The 24024-nt window shown below is 38.5% G+C and overlaps 2 protein-coding genes across 2 annotated transcripts; one reads left to right on the top strand and one right to left on the bottom strand.

Moving 5' to 3' along the window:
• The first annotated feature begins 861 nt into the window (after window positions 1-861).
• Window positions 862-11388, top strand: rbm28 (RNA binding motif protein 28). Its single transcript, XM_084933250.1, has 20 exons — window positions 862-1180; window positions 1321-1467; window positions 1549-1649; window positions 1734-1809; window positions 1924-2016; window positions 2125-2196; window positions 2286-2379; window positions 2476-2681; window positions 2767-2833; window positions 2949-3058; window positions 3159-3232; window positions 3686-3821; window positions 5004-5068; window positions 5201-5359; window positions 5501-5650; window positions 5834-5908; window positions 6004-6133; window positions 6353-6491; window positions 6668-6785; window positions 10892-11388. The coding sequence occupies exons 1-20, from the start codon at window positions 1063-1065 to the stop codon at window positions 11024-11026; spliced, it is 2265 nt and encodes a 754-aa protein (XP_084789376.1). The 5' UTR covers window positions 862-1062; the 3' UTR covers window positions 11027-11388.
• A 281-nt stretch (window positions 11389-11669) lies between these two features.
• lepa (leptin a) lies at window positions 11670-21403 on the bottom strand. The gene is made up of 3 exons (XM_084933251.1): window positions 21316-21403; window positions 12733-18593; window positions 11670-12640 (listed from the first exon to the last, which is right to left on the bottom strand). Exons 2-3 carry the CDS (start codon window positions 12880-12882, stop codon window positions 12305-12307), a joined length of 486 nt encoding a protein of 161 aa, XP_084789377.1. The 5' UTR covers window positions 12883-18593; window positions 21316-21403; the 3' UTR covers window positions 11670-12304.
• Between the last annotated feature and the right edge of the window lie 2621 nt (window positions 21404-24024).

Consider the following 24024-nt stretch of genomic DNA (forward strand, 5'->3'; position numbering starts at 1 on the left):
TTGCAATTAGTACATCCAGTCATTGTGATGTTTTTCCAGATATGGTTTGATGCAATCAGTTTCTGTAGGGTAGGTACTGTACTTCTCCAACAATGTCATAGCCCAAGGTGATTTTAAAACTGTAACACTAAAGAAGGGAATATCTTTTGGAAGAATGGTATTCAATCCTTTTAGTAGAGTTACGGGCTTTGAGAACTGAAGTGGCCCAATGCCTTAAAACCACACACTGTTTTCGTTACTGTAAATTTTTAGTTTGTACTGTACCTAGAAAGTGATTTGAGCTACTGAAGACACCACCTAGTCGCAGAAGCCATGTAGCTCACTTCCAATATTATCATTACAGTTATGCTTTACTATCAGCACAAGACCCTAGAAATGATTAATCCAGTGTAATATAAGCATGACATAAAAACAAAACAATACTGAAATTTACAGAAGGATATAGGTAAATTATTGGTAAATTATATCTGTTAACCACAAGGGCCTCTTGTGGTTAACAGGGAATAAAGAAAATCAACAACATATCAGTTGTTTTGGATTTGTGCTGTCATGGTTGGTAACCGCAATAGCTTCTTGTTTCTTGAAGTAATTAATTAAGGGATCATCATATGCTCCCTTTAGGCTTTCTGCAGGAAGCACCACCTCAATAAAACAGCTATTGTGGGAAGTTAAAGTAAATAGTAAGCATATGCAGGAAACTCAGTAATGGTGAAAACAAACATCAGACAGAAACGGTACTTCACAAAAAGAAGCTGAATTTTACTTTTATATCAGCTTATTTAAATTTAGATTTTATTCCTACATTGAAACCTCCTGGACGATAGGTGGCGCACGTGACGAATACACTTCCGTTCTTTTTCAAAGATGGCTACTTCCACATGTAAACATGCGACTTAATCCCGTGGCTAACGACGTCCAAGTTAAACAGTTCTGTGGCGTGTATTCATGCCACTGATAAACGTGCTATCGAGAACTTAGACATTAGCTTCCTGTGGTGGATTTGTATTAAATTGCATTTCACTTTTTGAGTTGGTGCACACGCCGTAAAGTTAGCAGTTAGTCATGGCGGCACACACCATATTTGTTGGTTCTCTACCAGATTCAGCTTCTAATGAGCGACTCGAAGAAATATTCTCAGAAATTGGTCCGGTAAAGAAATGCTTCGTGGTCAGAGATAAAGGTACTGTCATGTATTCGAAAGAACCATACAGAATAATAATGGAAAAAGTCGTACGAAAGTAGAATTAAATTAAAACTGCAAACATAAACATATTTATGTACATAACAGATATTGGTGGTGTCTATTTATTTTTCAACCAGAGACAGAAAAATGTCGAGGGTTTGGTTTTGTCACATATTCCATGGAGGAAGATGCACAACGAGCCTTAAAAGAAATTAAAGAATACGACGGGCAGAAGCTGTCCCTGACAGTCGCCAAGAGTAAAATCAAAGACAAAAACAAGAAAGGTTCGTATGAAGACATGTTCCAAAACTGGCAATTAGGAGAGTCCTGTGTCTCCATGGTAACCTTGCACTTATGTCATTTAGCACCTACAGAGGCAGTCACTGCTCCAAAGGAGAATCAGCAGAAAGGCTCCAAGAAAAAGCTACTGAAAGCAAGACTTATTATAAGGAATCTCAGCTTTAAGGTACAGTATGTTTCATGATTACTAAATGTAACAGCTCAGAGCACACTGACAGAAACCTTTGCTAACACACACCATGTGTTACAGTGCACAGAGGATCATTTGAAAGAAGTATTTGCAAAGTTTGGGACGGTTGTTGAGGTCAAAATCCCCCTCAAACCTGGTAAATACATATATGTTTCTTAGCAGATGTATACATAAGTGAGCATGTTGAAGTATTGCCAGACTTTGGAGTGGATTGATTCGTTATGAGGTTGATTTTTATGCTTTTTCATAGATGGAAAGATGCGTGGATTTGCATTTGTCCTGTTTAAAAAAGTGCCAGAGGCGTCAAAAGCACTTAATGCTATGAACTTGAAGGAGATAAAAGGTCAGTGAGTGAGACCGTTGAGTTGTGTGCTTAAAAAAAGCTCATTATGACTTGTTACATTGTTACTTTGACATTTCTTTTTTTTAAATGTTGCCATTTAATCTCCAGGCCGACCTGTAGCAATTGACTGGGCTGTACCAAAGGACAAGTTTGTTACTACACAGCAGTCCTCAAATTCAGGTAGTTAAATGACAAAAATACTTTGTGTGCTCCAGTTCCAGAAGACATAAAGCTTGTTGTCATTAACACAATTTTTTTTTGCTTCATAGCCAGTACAAATCCAGAAGAAGCAAATGCTAACACTGACAGTGACACGGACGATGAGGATGAAGAAAAGAAGAAAGCTACACCTGAGAAGAAAAAGTATGAACCTCAAACATGCATTCCTCTGTTTATATGCCATGAGTGTTAAAAGGTGATTGACTACACTGGTTATTTTTGCTCCACATCTGTCCACAGTGTCAGTTCAAAATCAGCTGTGAAGCATACAGAGGAATTCGAATCAGGTGATGAAGATGGGAGTGAACAAAGCAGTGAAGTGAGTGATTCTGATGATGAAAAAGATGAGGAGGAAGAGGGTGATGATGATGATGAGGATGGAGAAAGCCTTGATTCAGATCATGATGATGGCAGTATGGATGAAGAGGATGAAGAAGATAAATTAGGTATGGATAGTATAAATAACATATTTAATATTTCCTTTCCTTTGAAGTTGTTTTCATACATTCTGTATTTGGCTTTTATCCATAGCTGAGAAAAAGACCTCGAAAAAACAGCTTCCTTCAGATGTGAAAGAGGGCAGAACGATTTTCATCAGGTCAGTGATTTTTCCTCCTACTCAGTCCTGAGCCAGCTTTGGTTTATTTTTCAGTTTATTTTACTGAGACCCGTTTCTTTTGTTTTTTTAAACACCTACATTTAAACCAATTTAGGAACCTGTCATTTGACACGGAGGAAGAAGACTTGGAGGAAGTTCTCCTTCAGTTTGGAGAACTTAACTACATAAAGATTGTTCTCCACCCAGATACAGAACATTCAAAAGGTCGGTTGACAGTCCTCGAAAGTCCTTAAGTGAAACACTTGTGTCTATTAGCTGTTTGGAGAGAACCAGTTCACTTACTCTTCTGTGTTATTGTTGGCAGGTTGTGCCTTTGCTCAGTTTAAGACTAAAGAGGCTGCAGATAAATGCATAGCTGCATCACAGGATGAGGCAGAGGTAATATATAATCAAGTGTAATGTACATGATGTTTGACTTATTGTGCAATCACACGCTGTTTAGATGGAGCCACTTCTTGGGAATTTGGCCTTTTAATGTTGATGTTTTTAAATTGGAATGTGGAAACAGCATGGGCAGAATTGATACAACACATTGATAGCTCTGAGTGGTCAGTGTATATCTATGTATTTTTATTCAACATATTAACTGATAGTAACTACTAATAAATAATTTTTCTAATTCTTTTTTGTCAGGCTACATGGAGGGTAATTTAAATGTTATTAGCTTGAAACAAAATATTTTTACTAATCTGTCACTTGTCCAACTGATGTTTGAACACTGTTGTTACAAATTTCTTGTGTATTCACCCTTTTATAGCGTCACTCGAGTCTCTTTTGTGTAATAACCCTTGTTGTAGACAAGCCTTGCAAACATTTGTATGTTTGATGCAGGATGGTGGTATCCGTATACATGGCAGAAAGCTGATGATTGTTGCAGCAGTGAGCAGAGAAGATGCCGTGAAGCTGAAGGTCGATAAAAAGAAGGTCGAAACGGGCACGAGGAACCTGTACCTGGCCAGAGAGGGATGTGAGTAATCATTTATCTTATGTGCAGCTATATGCTATGTGGCCACTTCATTAGTTAGACTTTGCTAGTACCAGGTTGGACCTCCTTTTGCCTTCGGAACTGCTTTAATTCTTCATGGCACAGATTCAACAAAGTGCTGGAAACATTTCTCAGAAATTTTGTTTGATATTGACATGATAGCATCATGCCGTTATGCAGATTTGTCAGTTGATGGGAATCTCATGTTCCACCACATCCCAAAGGTGCTAGAGCAGCAGTTTGTGAAACATACAGACTAGCCCATCTGGCTCTAACCACCATGCCTCATTCAAATCACAGAAACCACATTTCTGATGCACCTGAAGTGTAGGTTTTAGCAGCAGGTTTGAATTTTGGTCCAGGTTGTTTTTGGTGCTTAGTGCAGCACGGTGGTTAGCACTGTTCTCTCACAGCAAGACGGACCTGGATTCAAAATCACCACCTGGCCGGGGCCAAAGACACGCACTAAGTGGTGGTGAGGTTAACTGGTCATTGAATGTGAATGCTTCTGTCTTGCTGTGTTAAAGTGCCCATAAACCCTTCGCAGTGGTTGCTTTGCTTACTGCCGCGCTGTCATCATCTAGATGCAGTCATTTATACCTGCAGTTAAGGTGCAAGAAGCTGCTGCAGTATTCTCCTAAACGATGGGTGTTGCCACTCAGTTAAAGTCAAAACAGGAAGCCGAGGGTTCTTTCCACAAACTCTGAAGTTTTCAAACAGTTGCAGCATCTCCCTCTGTGTGTCAGTATGTCTCTGAGCTTGTGTGCAGGATCATTAAAGTGGAGGTAAAAATTGGCACAATTGTACAGTCATGTCTTCAACCCAGCTGCGACAACTGTGGTGCAGCACACAAAATTACAAAAAAACAAGAGGTCTGGCGACTTGTACCACGCACCCCGCCTCTCGCCTTATGGTAGCTGGGAGGCTCCACCCATGGATAAGCAAAAAGAGAATGGATAGATGGATATCCTTTATTGACTTCTGTGTTGTCAAACTATTGTTTTGAAGCTACAGTGAAAGACATCATCACAGTGTTTTCTTCAGCTTGTTATCTTTCCTGTGGGACAGACCAAAGGAGGCTTTAGAGGGCATGAAAGGAATTTGCACTGGCTCCATGTAGCTAAATTGCTTTTGAATGTTATTGTCTTTCACCTCAACTTTCAGTGATTCGTCCAGGAACCAAAGCTGCTGAGGGTGTACCTGAGACAGACATGGTCAAAAGAACCAGAGTAAGTACATTTTTCATAAACAGTTCCACTCGCAGGATGATTTCTGTTGTATAATAATGAATCTTTCACTTGCTCTTTCTAATTGCTTCCATTTTGAGTCATTATTTGCTGTTGCCTTTTTTTGTTTCTTAGTTTGAAGAAATAAAGAGGGCCAAGCTTCGGGACATAAACGTGTTTGTGTCAAAGACTCGCCTGTGTGTGCACAACCTGCCGAAGTCAGTGGACAGCAAAAAACTCAAATCACTCTGCCTTCAAGCTGTGAAAGGAGTAAAGGGAGTTCGCATCACAGAGGTGAGACTACACCATTGGGCTTGACGTAGATTGTTATTTTGTCACAGTTTTGTAAGGAAAAAAATGTTTTGTGCCCAGCAGGGGGTGTTGTGGTAATCTTTTTTCTCATGCGTGTGTGAAACCAACTGTTTCTCTTTTTAGTGCCGGGTCATCTACGACAAGAAGCCCGAGAAGGGTCAAGTGATGGGACAATCGTTAGGCTACGGCTTTGTTCAGTTCCAGGATCACGACCATGCTCTCGCCACGCTTCGCTACCTTAACAACAACCCTTACATCTTTGGCTCACAAAAGGTACAGAAGTGCCGAAATCAGTGGCAGTGTTTGAGAAGCGGCACTATTTTAGCCTCTTTTCCTCTTTGCATTGTGGTTAATTTTTTCGTTTTATGCACCAAATTTTGTTTTCATATTTCTTTTCCTGGCCCACAAGTAGTCTCGGATTAGTCAGGCATAAGTGTTTTTTGTGTCATTTTGCAGAGACCCATTGTTGAGTTCTCCCTGGAGGATTTAAGAAAACTCAAAATAAAAGAAATGCGGCAACAGAAAAGCAAGGTACGTTTGTACTGATCTGCGTGTTAGTTGCAGCTTAAAGTATCTTTGGAAATTCTAAAAACAAGAAGAGAGCTTTAGTGTGTTTATTTTTGCAGGAGTTTTTAAAAAATCAGGCTAACAAAGGAGGAGTGAAACCCAAGTCCCAAACAGCCGGAGATGGAAAAGGACCAGGGAAAGGTGGGAATAAAGCACAATCCTCACTGAAGAAAACGGCAGAGGAAAAAAGTAAGAAAAGATTATTTTTGTTATCATTTAGTATCTTTGATCACTGGATATGACGGTTTATTAGAGGGGTGTGTCACGAGTATCACAGCTTTTGGTGCGTGATTGAAAACAGCTGCTCTGACACATAAATGTGCTTTCTTATATTTAATACTGTCAAGTTTACTTTTTATTTTATTCTTCTTTAAATACTCCATCTGTGCATTTTTCTATATTTATCAGGTATTCCTGAAGGCCAGAAACAAGACCAACACTTTTCAGGCTTCCAGACCACACCTGAGGTTGAACACGTAGATTTGCAGAATGGGAAGAAACGAAAGAAAGTGCTGCCTTTGCCTTCCCATCAGGGACCAAAGATCAGGTGTTGTTTTTACTACTTTAAGTAGTTGCCTGTCTTTCCCTCACCAGTCACTTTGTACTTCTGAAAACAAAGGCTATAACACAAATATTTTAGGTGTATGTGCCCAATTTCACAAATTAAAAACTAGAAGGACATACTGACCGTCACTCCATAATGGGAACTTTCATCCTTTGCAGATCGCGTGACAAGAGAAAGCAGCAGAAAGCCCCCCCGCCTAAGAAAGCCAAGCCTGGATCAACCAGGAAGGAGCGACCGAAGCGACAGATTGAGAAGCCCACACAGCCCAGAAACCAGGTTTACAAATTTGGTGTTACATGTGCTTATTTGTAATCTTGAGTAATAGTCACAAAACATCGTAGAGTAAATAACACCTACGGATTGATGGCAGAATACTTAAAGTAGTCATTCTTAATTTTAAAACGCCAAAGCCGTAGGTATTTAGGCCATTTTACTGCACTTTTTACACTTAAAAAGTTCTTAAACCTGAAGAAATTTGAAGGTAGTTGAGAAGACGCTTAACTCAAAAGGTGTTTCTTGCAGTGTATTTAGTAGAGCTAATGCGAGTGAAAATTTGTAAACAAAAAAAATAAATTTTACAGTTTAAGGACAGTGGGGACGTTATAGCAATGTGTCCAAAAGCCACATGACGTCACGTGTATATGACACAAACAACACAACAAAGGAAGGTTGTCGAGGGGATGATATACCTGCTGCTCCATCTATGCCCTTTTTGTCAGACTCGGGCTAATGGTGTTGGTTTTGTGTAGGTCTTTCTCTTGTTGCTGGGTTTGAAAAATTACAGTTTTGATGTTTGTGAAGGAGTCGCTCTAATTAGTCATCAAGTAGTGGTGCAACGGATCACGGTTGATCCGTAATCCGAACCGATCCCACTCCACGGTTCGGCACGCACGTGATCTGAAGATTCGAAAAAGAAGAAAAAAAAGTATGTGTATGGTGCGCGTGGTGGTCTGTCAAGAGATAGTTATGGCCAGCGCTAGCGGTCCAAGCTAAAGCTATTACAAAAGCTATTGGGGTGTTTAGCTGCAGACTGGAGGCCGTATTCCGTTGTGCAAAACAAGGGGTTTAAACTATGATGAACGTGCTTGAGCCACGCTATGATATCCCGTTGCGCGTCCACTTTAGTGGCAAGATCGTTCCAAGCATGTATGAGCAGGAAAAGTTTAAAGTTATGGCTGAACTGTCCCAGGCATCTTCTGTTGCCCTAACTACTACAAATGGGTGGACCTCCAGGGCAACGGAAAGCTACGTGACCGTGACAGCTCATTATATCACAGCGGAGTGCGATATAATGAGCGGTATGTATTATTGTAGGGTCTACCTTACAATATAAAGCACCTTGAGGCGATTGTTTTTGTGATTTGGCGCTTTATAAATAAAATTGAATTGAATTGAGTGGTAGATACAAAGCCCTATACTGCCCTATATTGAACCATAATTTTTTTAATAATTGCATGGAATGAGTCTTGAGTTGAATGTTTTTAACAGGCAAAAAATACTTCAATAAGTAAATAGACAAAAATTTAACATTTACTTTTTTTCTTTTTTTGCTGATCCGAAAATTGATCCAATCCGTGACTTAAAACCGTGATCCGAACCGTGAGATTTTTGATCCATTGCACCACTATCATCAAGTGATGCCATTGACTGGCCAATCGGTGGCATGTGGTCTGTTGAGGTCAGATTTTCAGATGGACTCAGCTCAGCTCACCAGGTACTGCTACCATAAAAACTGAGTTGAACAGAATGGAGTAGGTACTAGTGGAAAAGGGCTAATGGAGAGTGGAAAGAGGTGTATGAAGTTGCAATGCTCAGTGCATTATGGGAAGCACCCCAACAGCCTTGGCTGGTTGGACTGTAACGGAGGATTCAGGGTCACCTGATCCTGCCCTAACTATATGCTTTATCAAAAAGGAAAGTTTTAAGCCTAATTTAAGAGTAGAGAGCATGTCTGTCTCCTGAATCCAAACTGGGAGCTGCTTCCCATTTTACTTTGAAATACTCTTGGAACCTCCAGTAAGCAAAGTGCCCTATTGAGATGGTGCAGGACTATAAGGTCCTTATTATTCAAGACCTTGTATGTGAGAAGAAGGACTTTAAATGTGATTGATTCAGTGAATTTAACAGAGAGCCAATGAAGAGAAGCCAGTATGGGAGAAGTATGCTCTCTTTTTCTTGTTCCTGTCCAAATGCAGCATTGATCGACTGAAGGCTTATCTGGGACATTTTTAGGACATTCTGATAAGGAATTACAGTAGTCCTGCCACGTTGTTCATTTCACTCTGAGACAGGATGTTTCTAATTTTAGAGATATTGCACAAAAATTGCAATAAACCTGAAACACACTGCATAAATGTTATAAATTGATTTGCATGTCATTGTGTGCAACTCGCATTAACTCAACCAGATTACAATCAGTCAGTCAGTTACATTCTCCTCATCTCAACTATGTGTACAAAGCAACTGGTAACGCACATAATGTCTAGAAATCTTGCAGTGCACACATCCCCTTGCTCAACATCCCCTTGCTCATTTACTGGTCCGTCTTAAGTTTTTCAGTGATATAAAATGATTCAGAGAAGTCTTGGAAGTGAGTGCTGTGGCCAGATGTCAGTCTAATAGAAAATGTGTGGAGGGAATTTAAGTTTCGATTTGAAAAGCGGCAGCCAGGAAATCTGAAGGGTTTAGAGAGTTTCTGTGAAGAGGAGTGGGCTAAGATGCCTCCAAAAATGTGTACAAACTTAGAGACCAACAAGAAATGTCTTATGGCTTTCCTTACAAACAAGGATTCCTCTACCAAGTACTTATTCATGTTTTGCTTGGAGATCTAATACTTGATTCACTTGATTCATAGTCTTTTTTTGGTGGATTTTTGGTTGATATTCTGTCTCTCTCTCTCTGCATTACTGCAAATTGTGCAAACACATGAATGTCAGGGAGCTAATATCACTGTCAGTTAAAAGAAAGATTAAAACATCAAAATTTAAAATAATTTAAGTGACAAAGTGTTAACGATCGGTATTTGCAAGAAATCAAACTTTTCCTCTACCTTCATCTTTGTGTTGGTTAATGTTGATAGAAGCTTACTGTTTCATGTATTCATTTTTGTCAGTACAGTCTCTGATAACGGCTTGCATTGCAGTATTTTTATATTTATTTTTATATAATATTATTTTGGAAAATTACAGAAAAGGTCCTGACAGCTGAATACCCAGTTTTCTGTGATTATAAAGCAGAAAGATTCTGTTCATTCGTACAGTGTATGTGTAAAATAAATTTCTGTTGTACATAATTGAAAAAAACAAACAAATTTTCTTTGGTGTATATGAATGGCTGTGGTGGTCTTAATCAGTAGGATAATAATACAGTTAAAGATCCAAAATTTATGTCCTCCTTCACATTTTTTAAAGACATCTAGTGGGGCAGATTGGAGTCTTTGCTTGGCTGATTACGGCCCCGGGTGTTATGTTTGACATCCCTGACTTGGAGTAGTCACACTATATAAGTGTTACTAACTGTTAGTTAGTACACTGCAGTAGGGCTGTGCGATATGACCAAAATCTCATATCCCGATATAAGAATTCTATCGTCCAGATAACGATATAAATCACAAAAATGTAACATTTTCTGTAAATTCTGTGAATCTCGGGCAGCTCGTCTTGCAGGAAGTGTTTCCAGCTGCGCGTCATGTACCTGGAGTCGAGTGTTTTAACCGATGCATGAAACTATACATTTTTAGACATAAGTTGTAAAGGCCGCTGTTTTCTTTGTGAGTATTTATTACACAGCGTGCTGCGGGGAAAAGCCTGTTCTAACTTATGAGTCTAAGGTTTATTTTTTAGCACCTGGCGGCTCTTTTTTACTTCTCATCCGTAAATAATCTGCTCTTTCACATGATTCAGTTAATTTTGAAAAGTCTCAACAGGATCTTGAGCTTTATTGTGAAAGGTTTATGTGGAACATAAACAAGCGGACACGCGATGCTGTTACCGTCGTTGTTGCTAACCACAACGCATAGAAAACAGGCGCTTGTCTGTCTGTAGTGTGGTTATATTAAATATAAGAGAAAGAGAGAACTTTACGAAATTAATATAGCCACTACAGTGACCATCAAAACGATGAAAAAATATTGCCGTAAACAGTTTATTTTGCGACACCACGAAACAAACGATAGCGTAAAATGAAACATAGACGTTTTTATGTCGTCATACGATATATATCGTTATATCGAACAGCCCTACACTGCAGTCACATTACTCATAAGGTCTGTCAGCAGTACTCCTAAACTGTTTTTTGTTTTTTTTTGTTTGTTTATAAAATAATAAGCTGCTTGTTTTATTGTCCTGTAACAACACATGACATGTTGTTTTGTGTCTTTTCAGAAGGTTAAAACGGATAAGAAGCATTTCAAGCAAAAGCACGGAGACCGCTTTGAGAGCCTGGTGGAGCAGTACAAGAAGAAACTGATGGGCAACAGTGGCGCCAGCATCAAAAGAAGTAAATGGTTCGATAGTTAACTGTGCGTTTTTGTGTACGTGTGAGAATGTGTGTGTGTGTGTGTGTGTGTGTGTGTGTGTGTGTGTGTGTGTGTGTGTGTGTGTGTGTGTGTGTGTGTATGTCAGGTTAAGTTCCGAAAAACAGGAACTCTATATTTGGCATTCTGTGTGAGGTTTGAGAGTACAACAGATTTTCCTAGAAGTTGGTTTTGTGTCAAACTGAAAGTAAACTGTACAGCTTGATGCCCACATGCTGAACCTCATTCATTCTGTCTGTTTGTTTACTCTTTTAACCAGCGAAGTAAACCTATGTAAGGATACATTTTTGTACATGTACCTGGATTTTAAGGAGAAAATAAAGCGTTGTATTTTGTTGCGACTCACATTTGTCGTGTTGAAAGATTTATTAGTGTCTTACGATGGTTTTCCCTACACTCGCTTTTCTCATGTTAGTTTTTATCAGCAGTTAATCATAAGCCGATAGCTCTGGGAAAACACTTCCCACTCATGTCCCCTGACTGTACAAGTGTAGCAAGAGATGAACACCCACGATGAAATTATACATTAACCTGCTCTACGTGCCTTTTTCATTTCATTCTGATTATTCTGATTTCATCTTAAATCCACTAGACAAAAGTGAGAGAACTTCACACAACACCAAAAATCAGTTTGTTAAAAAATTTATTGATATTTTATTGCAACAAAAATAGTGCCAGCTGCACAGCAAAATAACGTGTCATCCGTGGATATAAATAGACATTTTTGGAAGATGTGATATTGCACTGAAGTAAAGTTTCTCCTCCCCAATTCTTCCAGCTCTCATGCAAACATCATGCGGCTTTCTTGGCAAGTTTCAGGTTGGTTGTCAGGAATTTTCAAGGATGACATATCCTCCAGTTTTAATGCTACACTGCTGAGTCAGCTTGATGACTGGCTTAATGGGAAACACATTCTTCACTCAGAGCTCTTTGTTGACACAACAGCAGTGTCATAGTACAAACCTTGTAAACAGCTGATTTACTTTTGTGTCATTTAAAATTTCTCCTGAAACATTTGTGTTGCTGTGGTAAAAAAAAACATTATTTTACAAAATACATATCTTCTAATTACCATATATAAATAAATACACAGTGTATATAAATAAGTGCCTGTTCAATAATAATTTCAGTTCAAAACATTATCAAGTTTTCAACGTGGACAACTCAGAATGTTAAGTCAGGCATCGCTGATGGAGACTTTACAAATGTTGTCCAACAATCAGGGCGATAGCTTGGAAATACTGGTCCTGATGTACATCCTTCAGCAAGTCTCCAGCTGATCCAGGTTCTTCAGCAGCCGATTTAGAAACTCCTTCACTCTCATGAGCGCCTCGATGCCCACGGTGTGAATGAATTCTTTGTGGCTCTGTAGCTCTTGCAGTGGCCCTGGTACTTCAGGCTTTGGTCGCTGTTGGCTGCAGTGCCTCTGCCTCCACGGATCAATGTAGCCTGTCAGTGAAGAGATGTCGTACTTGATCTGGGAGACCCCGTTAAAGGTGTCCGAGATCAGGCTGTTGTAACCATTCAAGACCGTCACTATGGAGGAAGTTCCATCCAAATCATCAGCAGGTGGGTTGAGAGTCCAGTTGACTGGGACCTTTAATTGGGAGGCGAACGCATTAGGGTTAATAACACATCGACTCTTTCAAACACTATAAATTCTGTCTTTGTACACAGAACTATATCTACCTGTATGTCTTTGTCCAGCCTAACCAGCAGCTGTTCAGCCATCCACTTCACTTTTGATTTCATCGTCACTACTTCCACCGGCAAAGGAGCTGCTGTGCCCATGCTTAAAGTTTGAAACAGAGAAAACAGGAGCACCAGACCGTAGTCCATAGCGTTGTGTATTTCCACTGTTGTAAAGAACAAAGAAAGAAGATGGTGTTCCTAGGAGAGGAATGGAAAATTAAACGATTAGAGATAAAGAATCCTTTTCTTTCTTTCTCTTTCACTATATCATCTCACTAAAAAAAGCTGGATGAGTTCCTATCTATATCTAATCACATTACAGATGTTTGTACACATGCTTCCTGCCAGGAATTTACTCAACCTCTTTGGTGCAAATATTTGTGATAGAGACACCTGTGAATTTCTGGCTGTATAACAGGTACAAAGATCACTGATTTTGGCTCCCGCAATTAGTCTCTCCAGTTTTCCAAAATGTTACCAAAATTCTCTGAGAACAGTAAAAGAAAGTACAAGTTTCCTTTACACCCTCTAAACTTTAACTTCAGTTAAAACACATGTAACTAATAAGCAAGAATTTCTCTATAAAAACTTTGTCGTCGCTGACATCCTTCACTACACATTTTAAATTTAATATCATCAGAAAGCTGCACTCATGAATGGAGAAACCACAAGTCTGATAGTTGACACAGACTTAGAAACAAAGACATTCGCCCCTGTGAGATTAAGGTGAATGAGCCGTGCAAAGAGGAGCAGAGAGTTGACCTTACCTTGGTTTGGTGTCTGCGAGTATGCCACTGTTAGGCTCCATCAGGACATCTTATATTGCAGAGCTGTTGACTCATCTCTTACTCACCTCTCTCTCCGACCCCCCATTCCCCCCCGCATCCGCCCCCTCAGTTACCTCTCCTTATCATGCCCCCAAATCTGCTGGTGGTACTGCATCAGACAGGGAGAAGTTGAATGCGCAATACATTTCGGACACTTTTCCTATGACACATTCATCATTTAGAGATAAGTCTATGAGTTGCTTTGAGTGATAATGAAGTAATTTTATTACTTTCTTACCTCTTGGAGACATTCGTCATTTTTTTGTCGAACGTGTGTATATCCATACATATATGCAGACTTTAAGGTATCGCAGCACCCAAGGTGCAAAGAAACTTTTTACTGCTTGACTCACTGCATATGTCATATCCTGCACTGACACAGTGTCATTTTATGACATTGCATCATATGAGAAATTCCACTTTTGAATTTACCAATAAGCAAGAATATAACTGAAAATAATAAAATCACACGGTTTAAATGGAAAAGTGAGGTAACAGAGTGGATTTACACTGTGAACTTGTTTGATGACTTCAGAAATGTAACCAGGTCACTGTGTGATTAAGCAGTAAGATCCAAAATAATAAATAAAACCAAACACTGCAACTTGAATAAGCTGTTCAATGCACCTTGGTTCATGTTTATGTGAACATTATAATCTTTAAAGCCACTAAAGCAGTGTGGCGATCGCAGAATATTTGAGGTAGCAATTATCCTGGAATGTATTTAGTGTGACTGACAGTCTGTAGCAGCTTTCAGCAAATACACTTTCATCCATCAAATTACAATTTACAGTTACATTATTTTTGGTGCCAGATTTCCACAAAAGTTTCTGTTTAATGTGAAATATACGAGTTCATGTGGGCGGCAACTTAATTATCAGCATCTCCTTTTCTCAGCACTTTAGATGTCGCGCTCAAACACAGTTATGTCCATGTTTCTCAAAGTCAGTGCTCTTCTTGGAAAAATGTTTTAAAGGCCCCTTTCCCCTAAAAAGAGTTATTTTTAGAAACAGATGTTAAGGAGGGGAGATGGTGTGCAGAGCATGTTTCGTTTCTCTGAAACAAAAATGAAAAAAGAAAAAGGGTCAGAGAGTCCAAGAACCATCGTGTGTTTGATCCATAGGGAAAAACACAGGGGCATGATGGTAATTGTGCTTTTCTCTCAAGGTAACTTACAGTAAAACCATCTTATGCTCATGAGGTCTCATAAAGAGATTAAAATCAATGCCAAATTTGGGGTCAAATAAACAGATATGTAAAAGAATGTGAAAATTGATGGAAAAAAGGGGGGAAAGGACGTATTTCTGGGAAAGACAAATGTGTGACATTGTCCTGCTTTTTCAACGGGAACAGCGTATTATTCATGAAAGACTAGAAGGAATGATATAAACTATCTAACTGCCAAGTGGTAACAGTTACTGAGCAGGTTTCTGCTTGGTAAGTAAAAAAAAAAAAGTTTCTCTAACATCTGTTGTGGATTAAAGCTTTTAAATTATGAGTTTTGTCTGCCAGTATGTGAACTCTCTGTATACAGGAAACAAAATAAATTGCAAGTTTGGAAACAAATGCGTCTGTTATCTTTATATCAACCTTGTTACTCAGAGTGGTTATGGTTTTTCTCAATTGCAAACAAATTATCCTAAAAAGGATGACTCAAAGAAATTTTCCTCTGCTGGTGTTTGTATATATCTTTGTTTATTTAGTCCACAGTTTGTGCATGTATTATTTCCAAATAGCAAAGATGCATATTTGAGCGTTTGTGACTGTATTAAACCCCCCTCCCCCCAAAAAATAGATGCAGTTGTGTGTCTGTCATCTGTGGGACAAGAAGTTGCCTCCTGAGCTATGACAGAGGGACACCGCAAGCCTTCATTAATAATTCATGATGCCTCTGTATCGCATCACTTATGGGAGAATATGAGTCACAGTCTTCAGAGAAAGTGAGCGCCCGCCTTTTACACATGTACACGTGTAGTAATACTGCAGGTAGCATATACATTTAAGGTTAGGAAAAGCAAAACTACTGACCTGTCCTAGTAGCTCTGCCTCAGCACAGTGTCAAATTACTTTTCCAGATGCTAGATGAAAACCAGGAATTCCTCTCAGCAGGAAATTGCCTGGATGACTCATAGGAATGACGGGAATTCAAATTCATTGATCCTGCATGTGCTGCCATTCAGAACAATGGGCTGTTTGAAAAGATCTGAATCAGCATTTATTTTGTTGTGTAACTTCAGAGCATCACAGATTTCTGCAGAAACAGAGGCAAAGCGAGCAAGATCTTCAAGAGAATAACAAGTTTGGGAAGGATAGCACCAAGTGCTGTTTTACACTACTTCCAGCACTGCAAATAAAATTAGAAGTGACCTATTGTAAAGTGAATTCAGGCAGACTATAAGTGGTGACAGGTTATGCAATGCCCAAAAAGATTTTAGGGTTTGTCGGTAACTGATGCTCTTTCCCATCAGCCTATTATCAAGAGGCTTTATATTTTTGTGCTTGTTAAATAAAACATGTGTAGTGTAGTGTGTGCATTGTTAAGGTTTCAGTCAAGTTACTGCAACCGAGTTTTACTCCTGTTTTGTCCTGTTTTCTGTAGAGTACAAATGTATTTATCATTACACACTCAAAGTTTAATTAATCTAGTTGCTTTGTGATCTGATTGTTTACTCAAATCTATTTCTAAAGGAAAATCTAAAGGAATGCTAAATGTGTCACATTATTTTGTAGCATCCTCTTGTGCTATGGGATACTTTGCTACAAATAATTCATGCTCATATACAGGTCTAAATGTCTTACACCTACAATCAGTCCGTGCTGCAGACCACAGAGACACACTAAGGTCTTAGTTAATAAGTTTGTATAAAAACATGAAACTCTGATTACTGATGTTTTGAGTACTCACACATTGATCCAGACTACAGTGTTGTTTGATTCACAATTAAAACCACATGTTGTGGTATTGCTCAAGCCTTCCTGTCCAAAGAGAAAAAAAGCAGCTGCTTGAACCTCTCTACTGGAAATGCAAGTTGATTAAAACTAAAATATACACAATCTAAGAAAAAAGGTTTATTTTGTTTCCATAGCTGCAACGCCTGCAATTATGGAATTACAAGTTTATAGGCAACATGCTCCATCCAGCCATATGTGTGTTCATCCATCCACTGCCACATTATTGGCCTCATCTTAGACCACTTGTCTTACAGTGTGAATTTCACAACGGGCAAAAGTTAAAAGAACACACGTCCTCTTTTTATTTACAGTTCAAACTGTATAAACAAAAGTTAGAATAAAGTAGAATGTGGTGTTTACACTGCATGATCTTTGAGAGCTGATTATTCAGTAAATTTTAAGGATATTACTTGATTCAAAATTTGATTCACTAAAAGTGAAACACTCGCCATTTATGTAATTTGTTTAATTTTTTATGAAGCTTATTTATAACAAACATTTCAAAACAACAAATACTGACAAAAGTGCTGAACAGCTGTTAGAAAAACACGAGAAAGTTACAGATAACTATATTGTGGAATCTGTCATTTCATTTTTTAACACTGAAATCATGTTAAGAATGGATCTCTTGTTGGCCAGTACTGGTAGGAAGTACCATGTGCATGTTTTTAATGACTTGTGATGTGATGTGGAGCTATACATCAAGAAGTGTCTCCCATTGCAAATGTTTCTCTGCACTTAAAATAAAGGTACGGCAATGTTGCTTATACATTAGTCCTAAAAATTAATGATTCGATGTTTGCTGAGTTTAAAAAAAAATCAAAATCAACAAAGGCAAACAATACATTCTTGACATTTTTCTTTTACACATACATGGTTGAAAAGGAAAAACCTAACCAGGGATTTGGGTGCAGTCTCGTGTGATTTAGGGTTAATTAAAAAAACAAAGAAAAGAATCCTGCAATCCCTCTGAGAGTTTTTCTTGTGGATATTCCTGTTACAGAACTGTTCATACATCGCCAGAATTTGGTCTTCTCCACAGACAAATGAGATACAGATGACCGCTATTCAGATGGTCACAACATGAGGATTCAAAACAAGGGAAAATGGTGTGTTCTTTTGAATCTGACTTATCTACAGCTCACACTTCAGTTTCTCAAGAAGCAGCTGCCAGATTTCTCCCGGAATATTAAAAACACAATGACATCAAACTGTTGCCGTAGATTTGTTGGCTGCACGTCTATGATGAGAATCTTCCACTCCACCACATCTAGTGCTCTATTGGATCGAGATCTGAACTTTAGAGGCCATTTGGATGCAGTGAACTCACTGTCATGTTTAAGAAACCAGTCTGAGATGGTTTTAGCTTTGTGACATGGTGTGTCATGCTGCAGGAAACAGAGGGACATGGTCAGCAACAATACACAGATAGGCTGTGACATTTAAATGATTCTCAAATGGTACTAAGGGCACAAAGTGTGGCAAAAAATATCCCCCCACACTGTTACACCTCCACCACCAACCTGAACTGTTGATGCAAGGCAGGATGGATCCATCCTTTCAGTGTATTTACAACAAATTTGGGTCTTATTGTGTAGCAGCAGAACTAGAAACTCATCAGACCTTTTTCTGTTGTTGAATTTTAATAACCTTGTGTGACAACCTTGTATCCTCACTTTCCTTTTTTAGCTAAAAGAAGTGGCATCAGGTGTGGTCCTCTGCTGCTGTAACATATCTACTTCAAGGTTTGATGTATTATACTTTCCGAGATGTTCTTCTGCGGACTTTGGTTGTAGCAAGTGGCCATTTGACTTACTGCTGCCTTCCTATCAGCTCAAAGCAATCTAGTGAATTGTCCTTTGACTTCTGGCATCAACATTTTTATATTTTATGTTTCATATATTGCACATTTTCCCTTAATCAGACCGTTCTCAGTAAAGAGATAGTTGTATAGGAAAATCCTAGTAGATCAACAGTTTCTGAAATACTCCAGCCCACCAGGTACCAGCAACCATACCATGCCTTTTTGCCCCCATTCTGATGCTTGGCTTGATGTCCTGGAGGTTTTCTTGACTGTGTCTGCATGAAAAAAAAAAATGCTTTGAATTCCTGCAGGTGATTGGTTGATTAGATATTTTCAGTACAACCAGTTTAATAGGTGTTCCTAATGAAGTGGCAGATGGAAATGGAAATTTCTGGTTTCTGCCGCCGACATCAACAGATTGAGTTTAGCCAATTTTATTTTCAAATAATGACTCCTGGTTTGATGCTGACCCTGAGAACGCTGCAGTAAAACTGTGTTTTGTTGGTTCAAGTCTTTCAGAGATGTTTTAAGACATGTAAAAATAGTACTACTACTTGGGACAAAAGTTCCATTATCTGTTCTGTAAAGTTCAGTTTATTTCTAAATGTCTCTTACTTTACAGAAATGTTTATTCTCATTGTTTTGGAGCTTGAATTTTCCAAACTGCATCTCATTTCACAGCATGTGTGCCTTAAACCACATTTCCTCCAATCTTCTTGAAATGCTTCCATGCACTTATTTGGTAATTATTTTGTGGACTTATCTACATTGACTGTAATTTCATCATATTGGGACATAAAACAACAAGCAGTTGTGGACAGAAGTTCAGATACAGTCACCAATGGCTTGAAAGTCAAGGTAATTATGGGCTTTTAATGATTCATTGAACTGTTTTTCCCCCACAGTGGAACGGTTGCACTCCATACATCTTTAATAACTTAAATTTATTGTGGATTTTTCTCAACAAACTATCGAAAGTATACACACAGGCTTGAGTATATACATACACTCACTTAAATCTTTTAATATGTGGTGCTGAAGGTTCTGCAATGTCTGTCGACGTCTTGTTAACTTCTCATTAGTGATCATGACTGACCACAGCTGATAGTTTCTGTTTGCCAGCATAAAAAGGGTGCCTTTGACAGCATTCATTGAACTGACAAACACTTGGAACAATGGAAAACCTGATTAACTCAGTGAAAACTGCAGGTTTACTCTTGTTGGGAATGTCTGTTATTCTATATTCTGTAATTTCTAAACACGTGCAGATTCCATTACATTGTATCTAAGTTTTTCAGATCGGTCACCTTCACCTGAGAGAAATTTTTTTAGGATGTTCAGGGGCAACTCAGGAACCACTAAGGCCAAAGACTGCCATAAACTGGAAACTGCTGGAACACATATGTCCCTGAACACAGTGAAACCAGTTTTACATTGCCCTGGCCTTCTGGACAAAGGTTTTAGGGTTAGATGAGACAAAAATGGCGCTATTTGCCCACAATGACAGGAGGTATGTTTGAATTAAAGGTGAGTGTGTTTTTTAATGGATAAAGCAGGCTAACATTAAGCTTATGGAATGGCCATCCCAAAGCTCCAACCCCCAACCATATAGAAAATCTTTGGACTATGCTTAAAAGCCAGGAATCAACCTATTTGAATGTAAAACTCTATCAATTCTGACAAAAAGAGTGGTCAAATATCCAGATTGAATTATGCCATGAGCTTGTCAATGGCTGCCAAATGTGTGAGACTGAGGTGCAGCTAAGGTTACCTGTATTTATATATTTAACCCTGTGTGAATTAGAGATCCATCCAAAATACAGTCAAACTTCTGCACCCAGTTCTTGTGTTTTAAAAAGTTATTAAAATGTACGATGCACAATCATTCCACCCTGGAACAACAACAATTCAAACAAATCGTTAAAAAACCCCAATTACAATGATGTGACAAGTGTATGGCAATATCTTACCACATCTGTACCACTAAGAAAATCATGGTGGAAAAAAAAGTACAACGTCACTTTATTTTTTTTCTAACCTGTTGTTGTGATATAAGAATGAGATGTTTAAAAGATTGATGCTACTGGTTTTGATTTTTAAGAGTCTGTGAATAAATCAAACATTTTATAGAAATCAAACATTCTATCAAAGAAACTATAAAGCAAGATTTTTCAGCACACAAGGAATTGTTTGTGTTTCTTTACTTCACTAGAAGGAAAACTCCATCACTGTTCCACTGAACTAATAAAACATCTGGTTCAACACCTGTTTTTTAGTTGAGCCTTTATCCTGTTTTGCACGCTACCAAACAACAGACTGATTATTGGGGCAGAAATGAGTAATATATAGGACGTGACAAATTTCAGCATAAGTGTTTTATTAACGTGGGAGGTTGAGGAGTATATTATTCACTTTCTACACTGACGCAAATTGTAGAATAAACAAAACAGTATTACGAGATACAGCAGTGTCTCACTTTCTTGTGAGTGTAAAGTGACTCAAACCAATGTTCGAGTACATAAATGTTACAAGTAGCTCACAGTGTAGTTATAGCTGTTGACTGATATAGTGGCTCGCTATTTTTATTAAAAGAAGTTAAATTTAAAACCTCTGTATGGCGTTTAGTAAGATTTCTAATCAAAATGCCTGAGCAATGCTGCCACCTTCTGGAGAAATTATAAAATACAAAAGACACATTTAAAGCTGTAGTAACGCCTCTATCCGGGACATAGAAAGCTTTTGTTCTCAATCACTCTAAATAATTTGGGAGTAAATTATATTTTAAAGTTTAATTTGGCAATTCCATTCATAGAAAAAGCAGTCCTACTGTGGTTTAATGAAGACCAATATGTGAACCACTAGATTCATGCTCAGCGTTTTTTATTTCTTTTACAATTAACACGGTTTAAATTATGCACCATAATTACTTTATTGCTAAATGACTACTTAAACATGCACTACAAGTGAAACATTGTTTTAACAGTTGTATACACTTACATTACAAACTGAGTCATTGTCAAATGAGACTTGTGTGCAAATTGTCTTTGATGTAAGGATCCCTTGCAGATGCTTTTTGGGGTAAGGGCTTCCTGGATAGACACATGACAGCAAGCCCAGACCGCAAAAAGACCTGAAAAGAACAACAGCGCTCAGCTGCAATCATGGTCACCGTCATACACAGTTGGTCCAGTATCTGAAACACACAGTTACAAATAAGTGGGACTGAATGCAAATTACTGATAAAACAAAACATACACAAAATCATTATTTGTTTAGAGTTTACGTTTTGTTCCTCCTTCAAGTCTTTCATTGAATCACAAATTTCTCAAAGAGATTATTAACTTTATACTTTATTGTACGGCTTCAATCAAGAATAGTGATAAGTACCAAATTGTTTTTCTGCCTTTGCTAATCTAGTTTGTATAAATAAACATTAACTAAAGCTTTAAATGAAATATGCAAGGGCATTAATCTTCAGTGTGAACTGAATTCCCCCTTGATGGTACATGTATATTTTCACATTTCTTTTTGCAGGACCGTAGATATGGAGAAAAACAAAAAAGGGACTATTAAAATATAGAGGACTATTGTTTTTACAGTTTACAAGAATAAAAATCTCTTCTTAAAGTCATTGCTTAATATGATCAAATCAGCAGCAGGTTCCACACTCTGACGTCATGCAAATGTTTGCACCATAAGTGCTCATTATTCTGTTTCCTTTCTTTTGCATTTGCTTATAAACTGATTTTAATGTCCTTAAAATAGCAAGATGGAACAGAATGATATTGTTGTCGGTCTCTAGTAGACACATAACACGTGAAAAATATCAGTTTTGTGCTTTGAGTTGAGCTATTGGCTGATTTTGAGTTTGAAAAGCATAAGGTCAAATATACAAGACTAGAGAGAGATGTTAATGTACATAAAATGGAACTGGTGTAGATATACACTCTATGAGCATAGATTGTAAAGGACAATATTCCACACCCAAACATTTAAACATTGAAAATGTATCATATTGTCAAGCCTTTCAGCAAACAAATGCTATTCCTTTTAAAATGTCCACCAGTGCATGAAAAGATATTTAGTTGCAAGACTTATGGAACACTCATTTCTGCACAACCTACTTGATCCCTTGTTGTGGTTTACATTCACCACACCTTACATTTACACAGAGCCAGTGGCTGGCAGTCTGTTGCATTATCAACTGGCAAAACGTAAATTAAGAGAGCATTTGAAATTAACACATTTTCCTGTGAAAAGAGGCAATTCAGTAAAACTAGTGCACATGTGAATAACACTGAAAAGTCCCAGAGCGCGTGAAAGCCATTCATGATTTTCTACGAGAAGTACCAGATGACGCACTGTTTGTGGATTCAAAAATGGAAGAAAAAAGAGAAAAAGATGAGAATTTGGGTACATTTTTTAATGAAATGTGCATTAATTTATAATGAGGCACAAGGCCAGAGAAGAATCTGGATTTCAAGTGAAGTGACGTTAAAACGTGTACACACACTTGCTTCAGAAAACAAGCAGGCATAAAGGTGAAACGGTACATGATCACAAATATGTATATGTGTGACGCTAATAAACATTTTCAATAAGTTTTCCACTACACCTCAAAGCATTTGGCACAGGTGCCAATTTAGCAAATCTCCAGAGGAAAGAAAATATTAAATATGATCATGTGTAGGGCCTGTGGGTTAAATATATTTATTACAATGATAACACACTTTCAACAATGAAAAGCAAAGTCATCTGGTGCGTATTTATGAGGCTCTATTGGAAGTGATGCTGCAGGCAGTGCGGACAGAAGAAGGTAGACCACACTGGATGAGCTTCACGTGAGCTGTCCATGGTTCTGAAAGCCTCACACCAGCCCTGCCGGTAAACGCCCTAACCTACCCCACCCCCACCTCTCCTCCACTCACGACATTGTGCATGTGTGCAAGTCAAATGTGTATGTGCGTGTGCCTGTCTGTCTAAAAGTGTGTGTGTCTGTTTAAGCAACCATCTTACTGCTGCATGCAACATCAATCTCTTGGGCTTTTTGTTGTAGCAAGGGGTTGCACTGTAAATTCATCCTGCCTACACACACGTCACCTGTCCAGAAGCCTATCCACTGAAAAATTACCCTCGTCTAATAATGTGTTGTCGATCTTTGAGAGGGAAACACACACACACACACACACACACAGAGAGAGAGAGAGAGAGAGAGAGAACCTACACTATGCATGCTTTAAACTTTCACTACAAATGATGATCCACAGGCGAACTCAAAGTTTTGGAAAAGACGAAATCACCACTCATCACCAACGTTTGGCTGCGCGCGCGTCGGCAGGTCGCCGAGCTGCAAGCAACCATGACGCGCACAATCTTGAGCCACAATAGCTGATATTCATTTTACCGCCATGCAAATCGCGACCAACAATTTCGATATAAATGCGGTACACGAACAAAATCAAATGAAAGCCAAGAGCAAAAAGACAAATAACTGTGTTATTTAATGAGATGGAGAAGGTGCTCGTTACCTCAGTGCGTCTAGATGCGAGCGCTTGGAATAGGTCGGGATTGTGTAGCTAAAGCCCTTGGGAGAACATTAAAAACAAAAAACGTAACAGGAAAATGCTAATACAACACAGTATAATTTACATGTAGCTGCAATTATGGCAGAGCGAGAGAAAGCACATAGCGTTACGCAGGGAAAAA

The sequence above is a fragment of the Perissodus microlepis genome, chromosome 7 (genome assembly GCF_051167445.1).
Source record: "Perissodus microlepis isolate ML-2025 ecotype Zambia chromosome 7, ASM5116744v1, whole genome shotgun sequence".
In the NCBI taxonomy this organism is placed as follows: Eukaryota; Metazoa; Chordata; class Actinopteri; order Cichliformes; family Cichlidae; genus Perissodus; species Perissodus microlepis.

Excerpts from the sequence above, each read along its gene's own strand:
- rbm28 (XM_084933250.1), top strand. The coding sequence starts at position 1,063 with ATGGCGGCACACACCATATTTGTTGGTTCTCTACCAGATTCAGCTTCT. Across the intron at positions 1,650-1,733 it reads TAAGGAATCTCAGCTTTAAG|TGCACAGAGGATCATTTGAA; the intron begins GTACAGTATGTT and ends CATGTGTTACAG. Across the intron at positions 2,017-2,124 it reads GAACTTGAAGGAGATAAAAG|GCCGACCTGTAGCAATTGAC; the intron begins GTCAGTGAGTGA and ends TTTAATCTCCAG.
- lepa (XM_084933251.1), bottom strand. The coding sequence starts at position 12,882 with ATGGACTACGGTCTGGTGCTCCTGTTTTCTCTGTTTCAAACTTTAAGC. Across the intron at positions 12,641-12,732 it reads GGCTGGACAAAGACATACAG|GTCCCAGTCAACTGGACTCT; the intron begins GTAGATATAGTT and ends TCCCAATTAAAG.